The 20,210-nt window shown below is 32.9% G+C and overlaps 1 protein-coding gene across 4 annotated transcripts in view; it reads right to left on the bottom strand.

Moving 5' to 3' along the window:
* Window positions 1–20,210, bottom strand: part of scat (VPS54 subunit of GARP complex scat) — a 132,028-nt gene that overhangs the window by 93,280 nt on the left and 18,538 nt on the right. For all 4 annotated transcript variants that reach the window (XM_085825638.1, XM_085825637.1, XM_085825636.1 and 1 more), the window contains exons 5-6: window positions 18,430–18,564; window positions 4,445–4,587 (exon numbers count right to left, since the gene is read on the bottom strand). In XM_085825638.1, coding sequence (XP_085681764.1) covers window positions 4,445–4,587; window positions 18,430–18,564 — 278 coding nt within the window. The remainder of the gene's footprint in view (window positions 1–4,444; window positions 4,588–18,429; window positions 18,565–20,210) is intronic.

The raw sequence follows: 20,210 nt of genomic DNA on the forward strand, positions 1-20,210 counted from the left end.
AACGTGAAGGAAGGAAATAACGTAACAACTGGTGTCAGAAAAAAAAAAAAATTAACAATATGTATGTATGCCTGTCTACACCCACACATATGCACACTATGCATAGACACGTGCATGCACAGACACATTTCTGAATCCAGTCCTGATAACAGAAGAGTACCTTGCTTCCCTCAGTCTTTTCAAAACTAGCACGTAAAAAGAGGTACATGTACATTTTTTTGCAAATGTAAAAAGAGTCATTAACAATTTGACTAACTGAAATTCATGATGCACCATATCGAATCTCATTGTGTCGAAAACACAATGAGCATAACTTTTGTTTTTGATTTGATATGATGTGATTTCTTTGATCAAGGAAGGAGAGGTCATTTTGTGCCATTCACATGACTGCATCTTTGTCTCTGGGTCATAAGCATACACCCAGGTCTCGTCACCAGTAACCATTGTCTCAAGAAATGCTGGGTCTTCTGTGCTTTTTTCAAAACATTTGCGGCAGTTAACTACCGAGTTTCCATTTGATCTGGATTCAGCAGCCACGGGTCATACTTTGCACTGACACATTTCATCTTCAAATCATCTGACAAGATTGTGTGAATGAATCTATGAGAGATCCGAATCTATGAGAGAGCGTGTTTATAACAGTTCGACTACTGTAAAAGTGATTTTGGAGCTGCCTGAGAATACTAGCCAATAAAGTGCGTTTCGATACTTCATCAAGTGTTGTCTTATTCACTCCAAATCCACACGAATCCCGTACGAACGTGAAGGAAGAAAATAACATAACAACTGGTGTCAGAAGAGAAAACCGTAACAATATATTTGGTTGAAGGTGTGTGCTTTGAACTAGCCTTCTGGCTTCAGCATACAAGATGTTCCTAGTAACTTTTGCATCTGTACTTTTTTTTTTTTTTCTGATTTCCATTTTGGACAGGAACGAGAAAATGCTGGATGGTCACCCTTGCAATTTAATCACAATGCCGCAGCAGTGCACATCAGGGTTCCACAACACGACATCTTGAAATGGCCGATAAGTCACAGGAAGGATTGCATAGGATTAGAAATATAACGTCTTATGGGGCAATTAAGATATCCAGCTTTGATATTCTTCGGCAGATCAGGCAAGCTGAAGGTCAGGATCAAATATTTTGAGTCAATCAACTAACTTCCTTACGCATCTTAATCCACTTAGCAGCACAAACCTTTTGGCCAGCTAACTCGGAAACAAACTCTTCTGAAACAAACAGAAGGTCAATTTCCGAGTCACGCCTCTACAGAAGTTGATTGTTTTGTATGCTAACACAGATATAGATACTTGTCCAAGTTTGGTTTGACATGAATGTGAGGCAGACTGGTGGCTGAAACAGTATCGATAAGCAGGTCACCAGAATGGAGACACTTTATGTTCCTTGGCTCACTTACGTATGAATGAATGTATTTATTTATCAGGAAAGGAGACATCTTTTGCAATTCGCCAGAAGGACTGGAAACAACAAGGAAGTGCAGGCAATCAGCAGTTTCTTTGGCATTTGCATCAGTACTTATTTTCTTACTAGGAGATTTATCAATAACATGATGGTTGGTTTCATTTGACTTTAAACATAGAAACCATGATTGAAAGAGAAAAGATTCGGGTTGATTGTTAAGTTGTAGCATCCTGCAGCATGAACTTTGACAAGCTGTGCAAACTTTTCGCAAAGAATATTATATGAGTACTTTACAGCTTCCGATATTCATCTGATATCAAGATGTGACTTTTTTTATATTTTCTCAGTTAAAACTGCTTTTTTGCAGCCACCAGTTTAAATTTGCTAATGGGAAAAAAAAAAAAAAAAGCTTTCAAATTTTATTTTATACCCAAAAAGGATTAGTTTTATTTATTTACGCATACATTCATGCATGTTTTGTAAGCATTTGGGCTAAAAATATTTAAAAACAGCATAACTTTAGAATTTCCGATAGACAGTCTCACATGTTGGAAATAAAAATGCTGGTGAATCTTCGGATTATGGTAACTTGGCGATTTTTTGGCGACCAACCCTATTACAGCAACCTGCTAGTTTTTTTTAGATGCCATTTTGTCTTCACGAAGTTAAGGCATATATTTTTTTTTTAACTCAACATTTTTTCCAACAATCTGCTAGCCAAATTACGCTTATACCAGAACTTTTATGAAACAAAAGTGCTTAATCATGACAAAGATTAGGTGCAAAATTGGGAGAAAGTGCAGAATCACCCACTGCTTGCCGCGTTTTTAAGAAATGCACATACACGGTATCCATATACACGTTGACCTATTTTCACTTAAAAAAACATCCCAGAATTACACAAAAATGGCATTGCGCACACTCTTGACTTTATCCATGTAACATCGACCTATTTTCACTTAAAAAGTCAAAGTAAATTGACAAAACTCCAACTCACTCTTGTAAAAAGCGCCAAACAAATAAGTGGGCGATTCTGCACTTTAGCAGCGAAATTGTTTCTAAGTGCTTATTAGCTAAAATCACGATCGGAATTTTCTGGAAAATGTCACATTACATGTGTCATGATCTCTCATTTCTCTGAGACAAAATAATCTGTTATTCAAATTGTGTACTTCTCAGATTAAAGTCCTAGCTAGTGACCTTTATCACCTTACCAAAATGTCTCCAAACTACCTGTTATCATATTCCAAAGATTAGCCAAAATGCTTTATTCCATACAACACTGCCACAGCTTGCTTTGAAATCAGTTGAGTTCTTTAATCAAAAATTCATTAAATTTTTACAAAATATGAAACAGATAATAAAACAAATTCAAAATTCAGGTTTCCAGATGCCTATATTCAACTGGAGGACTGTATTATTCAAAATTCGATGGGTTTAGGTATCGTTGTTTTTTCACAGTGCGAGAAACGTTCATTCAGAGTCTTCATTATTTAATTTCTTTAAATATAATACAGGGCAATAATTTGAAAAGTGATTTAAAGCTTTTAGAGATTCAACGCAAAATGACATTTGAAGACTAATAGCCATTCTGGCCTAACACACCTTTAGTGGGGGAAGGAAAGAAAGAAAGAAAATTCATTGCACATTTAGGTTTTTAATGAAAATGACTTTCAAACATGTTTTGAGGACTGAAATTTAAAAAAAAAAAAAAATGATGGTGTAAGTGCACTGCATTCAGCTTCGAAAGAGGATGCAATACATATTGACCAATGGTTTGAAATCTTCTGTTTTATGGAAACATTCCCGATTCCTTCTGATGACAGTAGTATAAACATCGAATATCCTGACTACCAATTATAAGCTAATTTGCATTTGACAGTTTATTACTGGATGACAGCAACAAAATATTTAGTAAACTAATGTCCATTTTATAGCAACAATTATGAGACATTTGAAACAAATATGACTGAATGGCAGGTATCGAGAATAAAAATGGAAAATCAATTAAGCATACCAAATAATACATTTATTTAATGAATGATGACCATTTATTTTTTAAACAAATAAAAAATAGCATTTGGATATAAATCTGAAACAGTAGATTATTAAAATAACAAATGAAAATCTTCTATTTACGGATTATATGAGTACATAGGAAACTATTTTTTGTCACACTCTCAGGGGGGGGGGAAAGAGCTATAAATTATTTTTCTTTCTGTCTCTCCTCCCCCCAAAAAACACAGTATAGTTGTGAATTCAACTGCAAACCAAAAAATTGATACTCTACATAATAATGGTGTAAATCAAAATGAACGGGAACAAGATTTTACAACTGCCTATTAATTTGTGTAAAGTAAAAAAAATAACTGATGGCAACTATATTTTCCCCATAATAGGTGTCTTCAAGTCTTTGACAATTCTCATACATGAAGTGTTTTGCTGTTGTATAGGAGAAACAGTAAGAAAATGTTTAAGGGACTGGAAATATGATTTTAGTAAATAGTTTTATTGATTTTTGCAAGATATACAACCGAACATACATAAGCCCATATTAACAAATGCATTCATGCAAACATGCAACTACTTCTATTTTCAGTTGATCAAAACCAAAGAAGTAAATTGATCTGATAATGAGAATAGGATGTAAAAATCCCTACGTCAAAATCTTTAACACAGTATTTACAAAATATGCCCCAAGAAAATAATTTATAAACTACTACATCATATTCATGTTTAATTCATCTATTTCTAGCAGTATAGCAAATTAGAATTAGTGCTGCCAATTTTGTGGTGTCACAGCAGTTTATAAATGCTTTCATGTAGTGCATATATTTTTAAACTTATAGTTTGGGAGCTTTATAGTTATCCGATATAATGACAAAGAAAGAAACACTTTAACTAATTAAAAATTCAATATAGGGAATGAATAAATAATGTAACATGAAATAACAGTAATTAATTTTTAAAATAAGCACTTAGAAAAACGGTATATAGAAATTAAATACTCACAAACTGACCTTAATTCACATACGCATTTTATGACATCGGTTAGCTGGTCCATTAACGCATCATGGGATGTCATTGCATGAAAAAATGCTTCAGATCTCATTGAAATTTGCTTTGCAATATGAACTTCTGCAATATCTAAATAATGGCTCATCTGTAATAATAAAATATCAAGAATTCTTGTGCAAATAAAAAATTAATTACATTTTTAGGGGAAAAAAAAAAAAAGAAATATAATGAAATAAAATTTCATAGGTAGCAGTTTTTGAACATCTATAGATATATATTTTTCAAAAGAAAGCATAAAATATATCCTTTGTTGCATTATTCATAATATTTAATGTCAATTTTGATAAGTGGTTCTCAAAATTTCATTTCAGCTTTCTGAGCTGCCAAAAAAGTTATCCTAATTTAAAAATAAGATTTTAATTTACAGTATTCTAAATTAATTTTCCTTTAACTCTTCAATAATTAAAATTATTTTTCTCTTAGCAAATTCAGCAGTACCTATATGTTAACACAACCACTTCAACATACTTTGATGATTTTTTATAGATGAAAAGATAAGAATTACTTATCAGGTGCAAGTTAACAATTTTCGAGCCTTTATAAACATTCCCAAACTATAAATTAGCAAAACCAACATATCAAAATAAAACAAATTTAAAATCAGAATTTTAATTATTAAATAAAGACTATGTGATATATTAAAAAAATAATAAAACACTACATTTTCACGAAATCATTCTTTAATTTTTAGAGCCATTCTTTTCCCCATGTACACAGTCATCAATTTTCACTTTAAAAACAACATAAAATTGCTCAAACATGGCACTGCATGCTGGCTGTCTATCGAACATATCTCATTATTGTTGTCTTCAGTGATTTTGTAGCGAAAAGAATTAATCCTGCATAAAGTTTACCACAGTTTCTCTTATTGCTGGCATATTCCACAAGCAGTATTTTTAAATTGAGTTGAATGGAGGAAAAAAATTATGAATTGTCTACAAAAATCATTAGAACTTTGAAGACAAGGGGGAAATAATAATAAATAAATAAAAGAATACATATGAAAATAGTGATGTTGCTTAACAGAAGGACTGTTATGAACATGGTTACCAGAGTTTGTCACATTAATTACTCTGATATGGTTGACAGAATTTGGCGACTTCTACTGAGGTGGTTGAGATGATACGTAAGTACCATTAAGCTTCAGGGAATGAAAATGGAAGAAGCTTGTTGTAATAACTTGATATGGTAGATGGATGCATAAGCCAGAAACTTGCACACATGGCCGAACTCAATTGTTACCTTTTTACACAAATTAAAATAGCACTACAGCACCTCCTTATTCTTAAAGGACGTTTTACATCAGACAAACTTTAAAAATCTACAGCAAAGTGAAAAAGAGAGGTGACCAAAAAGAAAATGTGAGTGAAATTGCACAGCAAGAATTTTTATATGAAAGCATGATTACATTAACCCTTTACATGTCAATGTTCCATTAATGAAACATCAATTTTAAAATTTTGCAAAAAATACAATTTTATTCATATTGCTCTGTAAAAATGTTGACATAAAATATATGGTTTGATTTTTTTAACAGTGACATAATGTTGCTAAAATAATAGTATTTTGGTAAAAAAATCATCATTTCGGCTTTTACCTTACTTTTCTATGAGCAAACTTAAAAAATTCATGTAAAATTACTTTGATTACAGTGAATAGAAGCACGGAGGAAGATTTTCCAAATGTAAAAAGTTCAGTAAGTGTCGAGAAAAGTTGTTTATGAGTGTTAATCTGTTTTTGACACCCATATAACCTCCCCATTTCTCCCCTCACACAATCCCATACAGATCGTAAAGGGGTTACTCAACATCTGCTAAAGAAACTCAGGTAACATATATTGATAGGTTAGTGGTAGTTTATGACTCAGTTGGAAAGGCTTATACTATTGCCAAACTGTCGATCACAAGCTACTAGTAGCTTGCGAACACATTTTTGGTAGATCGTGTTAACACTCCGGTTGGCTAACCTTGATTCCTCCACTGAGCTGATGCTAATAACAAGGGGTTCTGATGACAACAACTGCTTGTTCCTCCTATGCAACTGCCATTGTCAGCCACAGTTGACTATATATACATGAGCTTGTGCACATTATGTTTTTCATGTGTATATTAGACATTTGCTGAACTTGGATAGTTTGACTTATGTATTTTTACTAAGCTAGGTCTGTTCTAATGATGGTGCGTTCAAGCAGAAAGGGAAAAAAAACTTATCACTTTTATTCAGAATGGGAAACTGATTACTTCTTTACCCAGTAAAGGATAAATGTGCATATTTACTGTACTAAGCAAGCATACGAGTCGGGAAGAACAGGAATGTCGAATGTCACTTCAAAACCATTCACACAGGGATTGAAAAGGATTCCCCACTGAATTCTGCTCTAAGGAAAGAAAACGTAAGGCAGCTAGAATTTAAACTTAATGCTCAATAATCAACTTTTAAAAAACAATTAAACAAGAACAAAGCAGCAACTGGAGCATCATTCCAAGTTTCAAATATTATTGCATGGGATAAGAGACCATACGAAGATGATGAAATAATCAAAGTTGCATTTTTATAAGCTGCAGATGCATTATTTGATATTAGCTTTAAAAATAAAACTGAGATATCTGCTATTAAGTCTATACAGCTTTATGCAAACAAAAAAATTGGAAGGGTTGAGGTTATGAGTTCCAATGTTACCTAACAACTTTGATCACTACCAACTATTTCTCTCTGCAATTTGATGAATCAATCGATATAGTTGATACAGCTCAGCAGAGGTTTCTGCAAGAATGGGTTTTGATAATTTCAAAACAAGAGAGGAAATGGTAAAGATTATACCATTAACAGGGCACACTACAGAATAGGACATATTTTTAGCAGTTAAAGATCTTATGAACTCAGAAAATATTCCTATAAATTAGTTGGTGGGCTTAGAAACTGATGGAGCCTTTTGCGACAGAAGGCAGAAAGAAAGAATTCAGAAACTTATGTCATAAAGTTGACAGCTTTCCGAAATTTCTGTCTTTCAAGATTTTGCTTCTTTCTCAGACATCACTGAAAAGCTAAATACCTTTAACTTGCAGCTTCACGGTAAGAATAAAGCTATTAGTGGAACAATATCAGATGTTGCTTCATTCTAAAAAAAGCTGAAGCTGTGGGAAAAAATATCATACAAAGCAAATACAAACACTTTGCCTGTTTGAAACAAACAAAACATTGGCAAGCAAGTGTCTTCAACTCCTCCTTACAATAGCAAAAAATATGTTGAAATTATTTCAGATCTGAGAATAGAATTCAACAAACACTTTCAAGATTTCAAAAGGATGTCAATTGTTGCACAGTTTGTCAAATCACCTTTTCTAGAAATTAATGCTGAAGAGTACTTGTGTCATGGAACATTTTGATTTTCAAGAAAACTATGCTGCAGTAGAGTTAGAATTCATCGGTTTTCAAAATGATTTATGTGCCAAATGGCTTTCTTCAAGCTCTGAAAATATTTGGCCACCTGTTCCTAAAGGAAAGTACCCAATTTTTGTCCAGGTTTGTCTCAAAGTGAAGACAATGCTCAGCTCTACATATCTGTGCGAGATTTCTTTTTCCACTATGAAATTTATTAAAAATAAGTACAGAAACAGACTCCCTGATGAACACTTGGACAACTGTATTTGAATAGCAGCCATTACCTACTGCTCCAACACTAAAAAATGTGATGACAAAAAAAGTTCCATCCTTCTCATTAAAGTTAAGAAGTCTGATAAAAAAATATGTTATTATATTTGCTATTTATTACTAAGTGAACTTCAATTTCTGTCTTAGGTACAATTCAATTTCAGTTTCTTTCTGTTATAACAGTTTAACTAAAATTGATTTCATATTTACTAGAAAGGCAATAAACAAATGTAAGATATTTTTTAAAGTTGGTAGTTCTTTTGGTTGGTAGCTTACAGTAGGACTTAAAAACAGTATAGTAGCTCAGAAGCTTCATAAGTTTGGTGACCATTGGTATAGATGAATCGGTGGCCCCCATTTTTGGTTATCATTCAATTAATATGTTCATCTGAGGAAAAGCATTTCAGTTTGGTTATAAAATATGGATGTGTTCCAATAATGATTATTAATACGCTGAGAATCTACAGTGAAAAAAGTTCAGTAAAGAAAACTCCCCTCTTGGATCTAGTTGTGTGGGAACTTCTATCAAGTGTTTAAAATCCAGATAAGCACGAAATTTCTTTTTACACCTTTTTTTCATCCCATAAATTGTTCATGGGTTTATCTTAAAAGAGCTTTAGAGCAACTGGCACAATTCAGGATTTTCACACAGAAAGATGCTCTCTCAGGTCTCCAAAGAAAGCTTTAAAATAGCAAAGAGTAAATTTCGATTACTGAAGTTATCGACAAGTTTACATTTGCCATTGGAAAGACAGTGCTGTAGTAACCATAGCACCCAATTATTCAACACATGAACCTGTCAGTAAAGCTAAGAGATTTTGTCAAGTCCAAAAAAAGAAAAACTGATATTTCTCAGCCATATCTTATAAAAATGTACAGTGAAGGGATGGGGGGAATCAATTTGCTAGAGAGGTTTCTTGGATCATATCAACCTATACTTAGAAACAAAAAATGGTACTGGAATCTATTTAGCAAGGCATTAATTATAGCTGTTGTTGCTGGATGGATTTTGCATTCACATTTGCACAAAGGTACAGAAGCAGAACTGGCATACCTCAATTTCAAGAGAGAAATAACCATATCTGTTTCACACAAAACCAAAAATCCATTCATTTCCTGGACTTCATGCACATAACTTTTTGAGACAATCAGATTCATATTGTCTTGTGCCATTAACAGAAGGACATTGCACAGTATGCCAGACCACTAAAAGTGTTTCGAGTGCTACAATACCTATATACATAATCACCTTCAAAGTAGGTTCAGTCAGAACACATACACTTGCTCCACTGATCCTGCTATTGCTATTTCAAAAGATACCACAACGACGAAAGTCCTGTTGTTGTATCTTCCGAAGCCTTAGTTTTGATGTCTTCTGTGGTGCCAAAACAGTTACCTTTGAGGCCCATTTTGATCATGGGGAAGAGCCAGAAATCCAATTATCCTAAATCTGGTGAATAAGGAGGCTGGTGGAGGAGTTTAATGTTCTTTTCTGCAAGCCATGCCTACACAGCAATCGATGTGTGGGAGGGAGCATTGTCATGATGCAGTAACCATCCTCATTGTCGTTTGTCCGGGCATTTTCTTCGAATTGCCTCCAGTACTCTTCTATTACTGGGACCAGATTTAGAAATGTATGGATATATGCATGTATGCACAGATGTATGTGTTTGTGTATGCATCTATATATTGTTACAAAATGTACAGGTGCAGTAACATGGCTTCCCTGCAAAGCAGGTTTAGGGTTTCCATAAATGACAAAGGAAGGCAGGGTTGCCACATTTGGCGCGAAATCGCCCATTTGGCGACAAAATTGGTGATATGCCATGGACGGATGGAGAACCTTCTGGAACGATTCTTACCGGTTTAGTCCAGATTGTTCTCGAACACAAGCTGAAAGCTATATAAACCCTGCTGGTCTGCAGTCAGAGAGTGTGCCTCGCATAGTTCGAGATAGTCAGTCTGTGTGGAGTCGATCGAGTTGACAGCCGGGCAGCGCGTGCCGAGTGAGTCGTCGAGTGCGTCGAAGAGTCTCTTAGTGTATCATGGTTAGTGCATCATTGAGAGAGTGTGATAAGCTCCAGGAACGACTGAACAGAAGAGTCAGGAGCTGTGTGTCGTCGAGTGCATCGCAAGTTGTAGTGTGGAGAGTCTCGAGAATACGTGGAGTTCTGAGAACGACCGAGCAGAGTCGGGAGCTGTACTCGGGTGCTTTGCGGTGAAGCTGTCTCCACCGTTATTGCCTGACAGTGTGAAGGCTGTGTCGCTGATTGTTCCGGCGTGTTTATTGTAGATCTTTGATGACTGTAAAAGTGTTTTGGAGCTGTCCTGATTAATATTTGTAAATAAAGTGTGTTTTGACACTTCATTATCAAGTTTTATTATTATTCACTCCCAATCTACACGAACCCCGTACGAACGTGATGGAAGGAAATAACGTAACAACTGGTGTCAGAAAAAAAAAGTAACAATATGTATGTATGCCTGTCTACACCCACACATATGCACACTATGCATAGACACGTGCATGCACAGACACATTTCTGAATCCAGTCCTGATAACAGAAGAGTACCTTGCTTCCCTCAGTCTTTTCAAAACTTGCATGTAAAAAGAGGTACACATAAATTTTTTTGCAAATGTAAAAAGAGTCATTAACAGTTTGACTAACTGAAATTCATGATGCACCATATCTTCTTGGTAGAAAACACAATGAGCATAACTTTTGTTTTTGATTTGATATGATGTGATTTCTTTGATCGAGGAAGGAGAGGTCATTTTGTGCCATTCACATGACTGCATCTTTGTCTCTGGGTCATAAACATACACCCAGGTCTCGTCACCAGTAACCATTGTCTCAAGAAATGTTGGGTCTTCTGTGCTTTTTTCAAAACATTTGCGGCAGTTAACTACCGAGTTTCCATTTGATCAGCAGCCACTGGTCATACTTTGCACTGACACATTTCATCTTCAAATCATCTGACAAGATTGTGTGAATGAATCTATGAGAGATCCCCACCACCTGTGCCAACTTGTCGATGGTCATTATTTGGTCTGATCTGATTAAATGTCTGAATTGCTTGACCATTTCTTTGTTTCTGGAGGTTGAAGGTCTCCCACTACAGCTCTCGTCTTCCAGCAATTCCTGTCCCCCTGTTTGCTTTAACCTTTTGAAGACGGGGCTGTCCACTTTAGTGGCCATATCTTTTTCCCCCATTTTCCAGGCTGAAAAGTGGGGTGAAATGTCAAATTTGATGTCCCTAGAGTTTTAACCACTGATCTCTTTCAAAGGTCTTCCTTTTGCAATATAGATGCACCCCTCTGAGAATCCATTAAACTACACAAGAATCTTTGTTGCAGATAGGAGGTGATTTCTTAAAGGGGGGAAAGCATTCGGTTCAAGATTCCCCGTCCTTTGGTAGCTTTTCTACTACGAAAGCCCCGGCCTCAAAAGGTTAAAGAATTGTCCCTGTAAAATGTTTGTAGGCTAATAAAGCATCTGAAGCAGATTTCGACAATCTGCACATGAACTTGACGTTCATCATTTGCTCAAACTTCGACATCACACCAACTGATCATCACACCCTTCTAACTTCAGCTACACTGCCTGTTATGAATTCCGGTAGTAAATAAATATAGTGGTAGTAAAAAATAAATTAATTATTTGTGGTGATAAAGAGTTACAAAGAAATTCTGGGAACTTTTTGAATGCTCTTTGTACTTTCTAGATTACAATGTTAGCATTTTTGGGGGAGGTCATATGGCACCACTAAAGAGTACAACAGAAAAATACCAAACAATTATAACTAATTCTTTCCAGTTATTGATAATTGCTTGGGGAAAAAATGGTATCCCCATTAGGTTGTTCTTTGTGTTTCTGTGCACAAAGCAAGAAATTTTGCTTGAATTTTTAAAGAAAGCTGAACTGATTCAGAATAGTATGCTATGCCCCAAATGCAACTGTTCGATGGGTCTGAAGAATGATCACAAACTCTCAGATGGCATAACACGGTAGTGTGGGGAAAAATAACAGCAGTGTTTGCTATACCTTAAAGACTAGTTCAGTATTATCATGGTTTCCAAAAGCTCACTCGGTATAGCTGAAATCTTTGAATCATATATAATTATTAAAAAAACAGCTACATCAAAGATATGGTTTTGGATTAAACATAATGGACTCCTGGAGCCAATGCAGGTAATTATGGAATACATTGAAACAATTATGGAACAAACAACTATGGAATACATCGGAATGAACAGCAAGATGATTGGTGGACCTGATAAATCAATTGATACTGATGAAAGCAAATTCAAAAAGAGAAGATATCATTAGGGTCATCATGTAGAAGAGCAGTGGGTGTTTGGAAGAGTTGAATGTGATAGTGGAGACACTTTATTTTTTTGTGGCTGTGCATGATTGCACAGTGCAAATACTCAGTGTTATTCAAGAGTGAATATACCCAGGGACACAACTATAATTTCAGTCTATTTGAGGGCTTATCAAAGCTTAGACATCCTGGGCTTTGACCATTTAACTGTAAACCATAGCATTACATTTGTGGATGAAATTACAAGAGTATGTACCAATAAAATTAGAGGTACACTGCACCCAAAAAAAAAAAAATAAATAAAATAAATAAATAAATAAATAAAATAAAATAAAATAAAAATAAAAAAATAAATAAATAAATAAAAAGGGGGGAGGACAATTCTATATCTCCTGTTCTACTGGGACAATTGACGAAACTCAAATTGCGTTTTTCATGTCTTGAAAGCACGACTTAGGATATGTATTAGATTTATATATGTTATAAGATTTATATATATCGTTCTAATCTAGGTATTTTGACACAAAATCGGACTTTTTCTGAAATGATATGCAAATTTTTTTTCATATTTCGATTCTATGGCTCAAATTATGCCTAAATATTAAATTTTGTGAAATTTATGGAGAAATTCAAAAATTTATCCTGGTGTATGTTTTTCAGCTTTCACAAAGAATAATTTACTTGGCGAACTTCTTAATTTACAGCAACCTATTTTCTTTTTCTTTTTTTCATTGTAGATGAGCAGGAAAAAAAAAAAGTCATTGTTTATACTTTCAAATAATTTTAACAAAGTGTGTAAACCACATTTGGCGTTATTAGTGCTCAAATAAAAGATGCCAAAATTCAAAATGCTTCAATATGTAAATTCATGTATATCTTAGAAAATTTTGAATTAAAAATTTAGTCTACTTTAAGACAATGTTAATGTTATAGGTTATGCTACTACAAAAAAGTGTTTTGAAAAATTTCTAGAAAATACTTAAAATTACAAACTTTAAAAATAATTCATAAAAAAATGGGCGAATTATATTTGGATTAACCTTAAATTCTGGAAAAAGGAATCAAGTCAGTTTAATAAAAAGGGTGATACAGTACAAAGTCCGAAATCCGGATTCGTCAAGACTTTGACAATTCTGGATATTAATTAGATCATCAGTTTAAATCTAGTGAGATGGCAAGTAGAAATTATAAAATTAAAAAAAATATGAAATCATGATTTATGAAATAATGAAGTATTTATGATCTAAACAGTATACAAGATTTAAAAAAAAAAAAAAGAAAAGAAAAGCTTAATATTTATAACATTTCTTTCAATGTAAGTTGTTTAAGTTGCTTCATTTTTTGAGCTAACACTTTCTTTTTAATTCTATAGACAGACATAATCTCTTGTTCAGTTACATTGTTGAGTCCTGTAACTGCTGTTTTGACAATTCCAACTAACATGTCAATGAAAACTTTCTCGTTTTCAGTAACTTCTCTGTCACTTTTTTCACTACTGGTAGCAGTATTTTCTGGATCTAGAACCATACTACAGATTTTGTCATTTATTAATTGATTGATGATTGAGAAGCATTGTCATCACAATGAATAACTTCTTTTATATCATTTTCATTTATTACCACTTCTCCACATTTCTTTACAAAATCTGTTAATTGGAAAATTTCACCTTTGGAAAATCTTTAAAATTAGTGGTTATCATCATCAAATTTAGCTATCCTTTACTATACATATTTGACTATGCATCATGAGCTTGGCGACTAATGACAAGTTGTTTCGTTAAATTTTATCTCGCTTCTATAGTGTACTGAGACAATTAAGCCTGACTTGTATTAGTTTAGTTATTTATTATACTTATGTCTATTTCTTGCACATGCTTAAGGCTCATCAGAGTTCTGAATAAATAAATTTTCACATATACTTAAGCTTTACTGAGGGCAGGCACTAGATATCTTACTGCCAGATGCAGTCTCTGTGGGTCGCTAAAATATGCGACTCGGTGTGGCCATAGGAGCGCTGGAGCTGGTTCTAGGTTTATGAGAATATAAGTCAGTTATTCTTAAATAGCTCTAAATGTAATCTTTGGGTCTATGAGTATCACCAACAAAATCTAGTTTTAGGATACGGAAAGAAATGCTTGGTAAATTTTTCCTCGTCAACATTTTTGAGAGCATTTTAGCTTAAATCTGTAATCATCGCCAAGCGTAATGTTAACATAAAAAGTTACCATACTCCTTTATTATTCAATTACTAACATAAAAAATTTTTTTAGGCATTGCTACATGAATCATTACTCAAGTTGTCATGTTTTGATAAACATGCAGTGACAAAAGGAAAGTATAATAAATAGTGATTCGCCAGGTAACTGATCGTACAAATTTATGCTAAAATGATTGTTTCTTCAATCAATAACAAGGTATTTTATTTAGTGTCGAAGTGAAATTAAGAATTATGACTCTCCAGATGTTTTATTACGCATGGAGGGGAGAATCAAACGCGCATGTGTGAAGCCTACCAGAAAAACGTTGTTGGTGGCTTTAAGATCTGGATTTTAGATCATTCCACATAATGGACATCCAGATTTCGGATTTTGTACTGTATTAATAAAATTCAAACAACATTGAGGAGCTAAAATTTAGAGGGCTAATTTTTTAAAAAGTACCCATGTGAGTTTTACAAAATTGGGCAGTTTGACATAGTGAGTCATAGAATCGAAATATAGAAAAAAAATTGCATGTCATTTTAGAAAAAATTCAATTTTGTGTCAAAATACCTACATTAGAACAAGGCCATATATAACTGTAATATATATCCTACGTCGCATTTTTGAGACATAAAAACGCAAATTGAATTTCATCAATCAGCCCAGTAGAGCGGTAGATATAGAACTGCCCCCCCCTTGTTTTGTGCAGTGTACATGGTAGCATATTAAATCACGGCTACCTTGGAAACTTTTAGTAGAATACATGTTCTCAAAGCGTGTACAGCAAAATGACTCGACACAGTTACAAAATTTTTAGAAATTGTTCATGAAATTGAATGGTGACTTTTGCTTTGTGACTCTAAGGAATTATTAATCAATATTTAGCATACATCAGTACTGTGAAAATCTTATCAATAAATTTTATTTTTATTATTTTATTAAATATTTTTATTTAAATGGTCTTTTTGTGTGTTTTCTCAAGGGTCAGATATAGTGAAATCTATTCAAACTTCTTCAAAAATAATTTTGTTTTTCACATCATTAAATTTATGTCTGCTATAAAATTGACATGCATAAAAATTTAAGCGAATTAATTTGAATGGAAATTTCACCCTCAGAAACGGTTATTGCCGAAAATTAGATAATTTCAAGAATTTGAATGAAATAATTTGTTTACTCATTGGATAATTTCTCCCACACTCTCACAGCTACAAATTGAGGGGGGGGGGGTATCCCAAAAATTTATATAAGTTGAATGGAATTCCATCTTCCTTTTCAAAGCAAAAAATGTAGAAATAATCTGAATTACATTTTATAAAAATGAGAAATATCAAAATTTTCAACAAATTTTTTGATTTAACATTAAAAAATTTAAAATACTTATTTTAAACATCAATAAAACACTACAGTGTTACTTACTAATTTAATAGCACTCCAAATCTAATAATAATAATAATAAATAGAAAATCTGGGTGCCTAACTGTTACATGAAAGTTCTGCTTGCTTACATCTGGTGACCAGAACACAGTATAACAGATTGGCAACATTTATGGTTGGGGAAAAAAATGGGGTTATATGCTAGCTGTTCCAAAATTTGTTATCGTGTTGTACTAATACTGTTTTTTGGAGGGAAGATGGATACTCAATAGCTGCAAACATGCATTCTTTTAGATTTCTTCTCTTGCCGTAAAAAAAAAGTGTAAAACACTTTGTATTTTAATTACAGTTATTTCTATACATGTTAAGAGAAAAGACAATTAATCAATTTCTTTTCATGTAAATACATGAACAACATGAGCACAATGCATGAATTCCTAACAATTTTTATCTTATTTCTTATTTTAATTTTGCATGATTATCAGGTTTGTTCTGTATTGTTACTCCCTAGATATCTATATTTGAGTTATCTGCATCATATTTTCACCATTACCAAAATCTGCACAGCAGTGTGATACAATTTTACTTTTCATATTAAACTTTTTAAGAGTTTTAATTAGGTGTTTTGTTAAAATACACAGTTCCATCTCCTATGTATCACAAGATTCTACCAGTTACCCTTGAACAATAAATATTTTATTAATGATAAGCATATATTTCATATAAAATCTACTGAAAGTATCCACGAATCTATAACAAAACTGGAACTATTTAATTAATTTTATATTTTATACATTAATAATTCATCTTATGATAAAGCTGAAATTCAGACATTTCATAAATTTCAGTGTACTTCTTCAAGATAGACACAAGGACAGGACAAACAGTTAAAATACAAACAATCCATAGTAAAAATGGACTAACAATCCATAGTAAAAATGGTAATTCTTAGCACATGCCTAATATAATATATTACACTAATACAAAATATTTATACATCAGAATAAATGTCAAGCTCCGAATTGCGATCCTGGCAATGGCAATATACATGAAGTAGACAGAAAAATATCGCAAACAATGCGAAAAAATGATATATCAGAGTTTCCAAGCAATTATTTTTACAATTAAAAGAAATAATGAATATTAATATGAACAATGAAAGACAGAATGCAAATATTCAGGGATTTGCCAAAATCTCTAATGATACAATATTAGCAGTTAGTTAATAACAATTTATTAATAATTACATATAAATATCTACAGCATATTAATTGAAATTTAAATATACAATCAAAAGTCTTTAATCTGGACTCGTCGGGACTTCGGATTATCAGTTTTTCCGGATTATAGAACATCAATTTCTGGTAAGATGGCATGCAAAAATTATAAAATTAAAAATATGAAACCGTAATTTATGAAATAAGGAGCAATTATGATCTAAAGGGTATCAAAATTTACAAAAAAAAAAAAAAAAAAAAAAAAAAAAAAGCTTAATATTTATTTGTTTACTTTATTAAACGTTTCTTTCAACGTACGCACACGTAAAGCATACATTACGCATAGTTGAAATTAGAAAATTGCAACCAGAAAACTATTTGATGTGTATTCGTGATATTTATAATGACAAGGAATTTGATTTAAATCAAATCAAAGACGGAGTACATCAAGATGAAATACTACATTTAGTAAGGAATTATACGCCGAATAAAATAAAAACATCTGCCCTGAAGAAAAGGATAGTGCTGGCAGATCAATTTCCAGTTCATTGCACGCCGCGACCCCCCCCCCCCCGCAGAGCAGCGTGAAATTGATAAACAGATTTCGGAATGGTTAGAGAAACAAAGGATATGCCTTTATACATTTTTTGCAGCAATTCCACTTTTTGTTTGATGGACATCAAAACATGCTTTTGCTTTGTAGATCCTTTGGCAGCTCCAGAATCGGAAATTCTTTGACATAATTGAAAGTTCAAGCTTACTTTTATAAAATTGCTCTAACAGTTTGGGAAAAAATAATAAGCCGGATCCAATTAGAAGATTAAGGAACAACGCAATCAGCAACATTAACTGAAATAGATAATTAGATAATTTTAGCTTAGCTTATACTGTCCGTTATACATTAAACACACATGTGTAAACGTATTATGCATAAAGGTATTATGCCCATGCGTAAACGCATTATGGATTTACGCATGCGCAGAAAGTTTATAGCTTTGAGGTCCAGATTATAGATCATTCCAGATTAAAGACTTTTTATTGTATATATAAAGAAATAGCAGTAGTGAGACAAAATCGAGAGTTAACATTATACATTTATTTCAAAGAAATATACAGACTTTTAAAACTATTTATTAAGCAGAAAATACATGTATACCTTTTCTTGTAAGAGCTTGACAGAATTTTTTTGCACAGAACTGTCATGTCCTCCTTGGTTATATAACTGTGACCAGGGTATAACAGCATTGAAAGTTTCGGGATCTTCTAAATTAAAATCTGATTGCAAAAATATCTGAAAAGATATTCAGTTCATTAGTAAAATTCAAATTAATGCATCTTATATTAGCAGATCACCAGGAGATTCAAGGGATTATAAGAGTAAAGTACTATTTCATCTTAATCAGGCGGTTATCAATAGTATATTATTATTGATAATATTTCATAACTCGTTAATTAATAACATAACTGTGGAAATTTAATTATCAATTGCCAAAAATCTGTAGAATGATTATTTAGAATATATGGATATGTGACCATCTAAAAAGTTTTTTTCTTTCTCGAATTAAAAAAAAAAAAAAAAACTTAATCATCCATCAAAAAGATGAAAGAAAAGTAAAGGCATATATATATACAGTGATGACAGCTTAAACAATCCTGCAACCTAAAGGAATTCACAGGCTAGGGTACAAGAATGAAGACATTACGACAACATCAGTCTGAGTATTTATATCTTCAATAACTGCTTAATGCTATTCTGAGAGGCAGAGAATTCAAAGTTCTTAGCCCTTCCTGTCCATAATACCAATTTCAGAGATTGTTCTTTTTAATTTAGATGTAGTGGGCAGGAACTGTTCTTCAGTACTGTCAGTTAATAGGTTAGCTAAAGTAAAAGAGTTTTATTCATAGGACTGACACAGCATAGAATTGACATTGCATGGGATTGAGATTGCATAAAATTGTCATTTCATAGAACCAACACTGTCATTCAACCAACATTAGACACTAGCATATCATCAATATGATAAATTAAAAATCTTGATAATGGTGTAATAGCGAGCAACAGGATTAATGTATATTAGTCACTTTCAAAAGTTTGTTACATGCATATGATTAGTTCTACATATGGTTGACACTAGCATAACATCAATATAGCGTACTAACAACATTGGCAGTATCATCAGGAAATGCAATATAGCCAACAATTATTACTAGTAACAGCAGAGAAACAAAAGGCAGAGAATTTTATTAAATTATAATTTTTTTAGGGTACTTACATAGGACTGAGACAGGTCTACAATCGAAACTGTTTTACAGCTGCCTTGTGGATCCTGTGCTGGTAGACAATAATGTTAACCTCTAACAATATGAGTAAATGAATCATACTGCAATAATTAAAAGAATGCGTGATCCAAGCCACATCTGTATTATATTATGACACTTCCCCCTCCCCGACAAAAGACAAAGCTGCATATCATTTTGACTTCGAGTAACATTTTAACTTCAGAAGTTGGTTATTCAGACACAAGCTTTCTTTTATGAAGAACATGTCTGAAACAGAATTCATATTTCTTCATCCCTTCACAAATCCCAAGCCATGAAATCAATTGCAGTAAAGAAGAATCTGTTTAGGAAATAATTCAAACCAAACTTGCATCAACTTGTGGTGAGAAAATACAGCAAAACAAAACAAATAAAAAGAACGCAAAGTGAGGTTTTTTAGATAACAAACCAGACAAATGTTATCTAAAAAAATAATGGAGATGTCAGTCTTCAGATTCACTCATTCAATGTCATTTAGCTGCACTGCATAGGGTCATACGAATTTTAGATAAATGGGACTTTAACTGCCAGTGCTACTATATTTTTCTTTGTTTAAATTAAGAAACAAGATTTACTTTTGTGCAACTTACCAAAACCTAATGCAAACTTTTACACTGT

Source organism: Stegodyphus dumicola, chromosome 10 (assembly GCF_044657685.1).
Source record: "Stegodyphus dumicola isolate Sdum_Otavi_A_Nest chromosome 10, ASM4465768v1".
NCBI lineage: Eukaryota > Metazoa > Arthropoda > Arachnida > Araneae > Eresidae > Stegodyphus > Stegodyphus dumicola.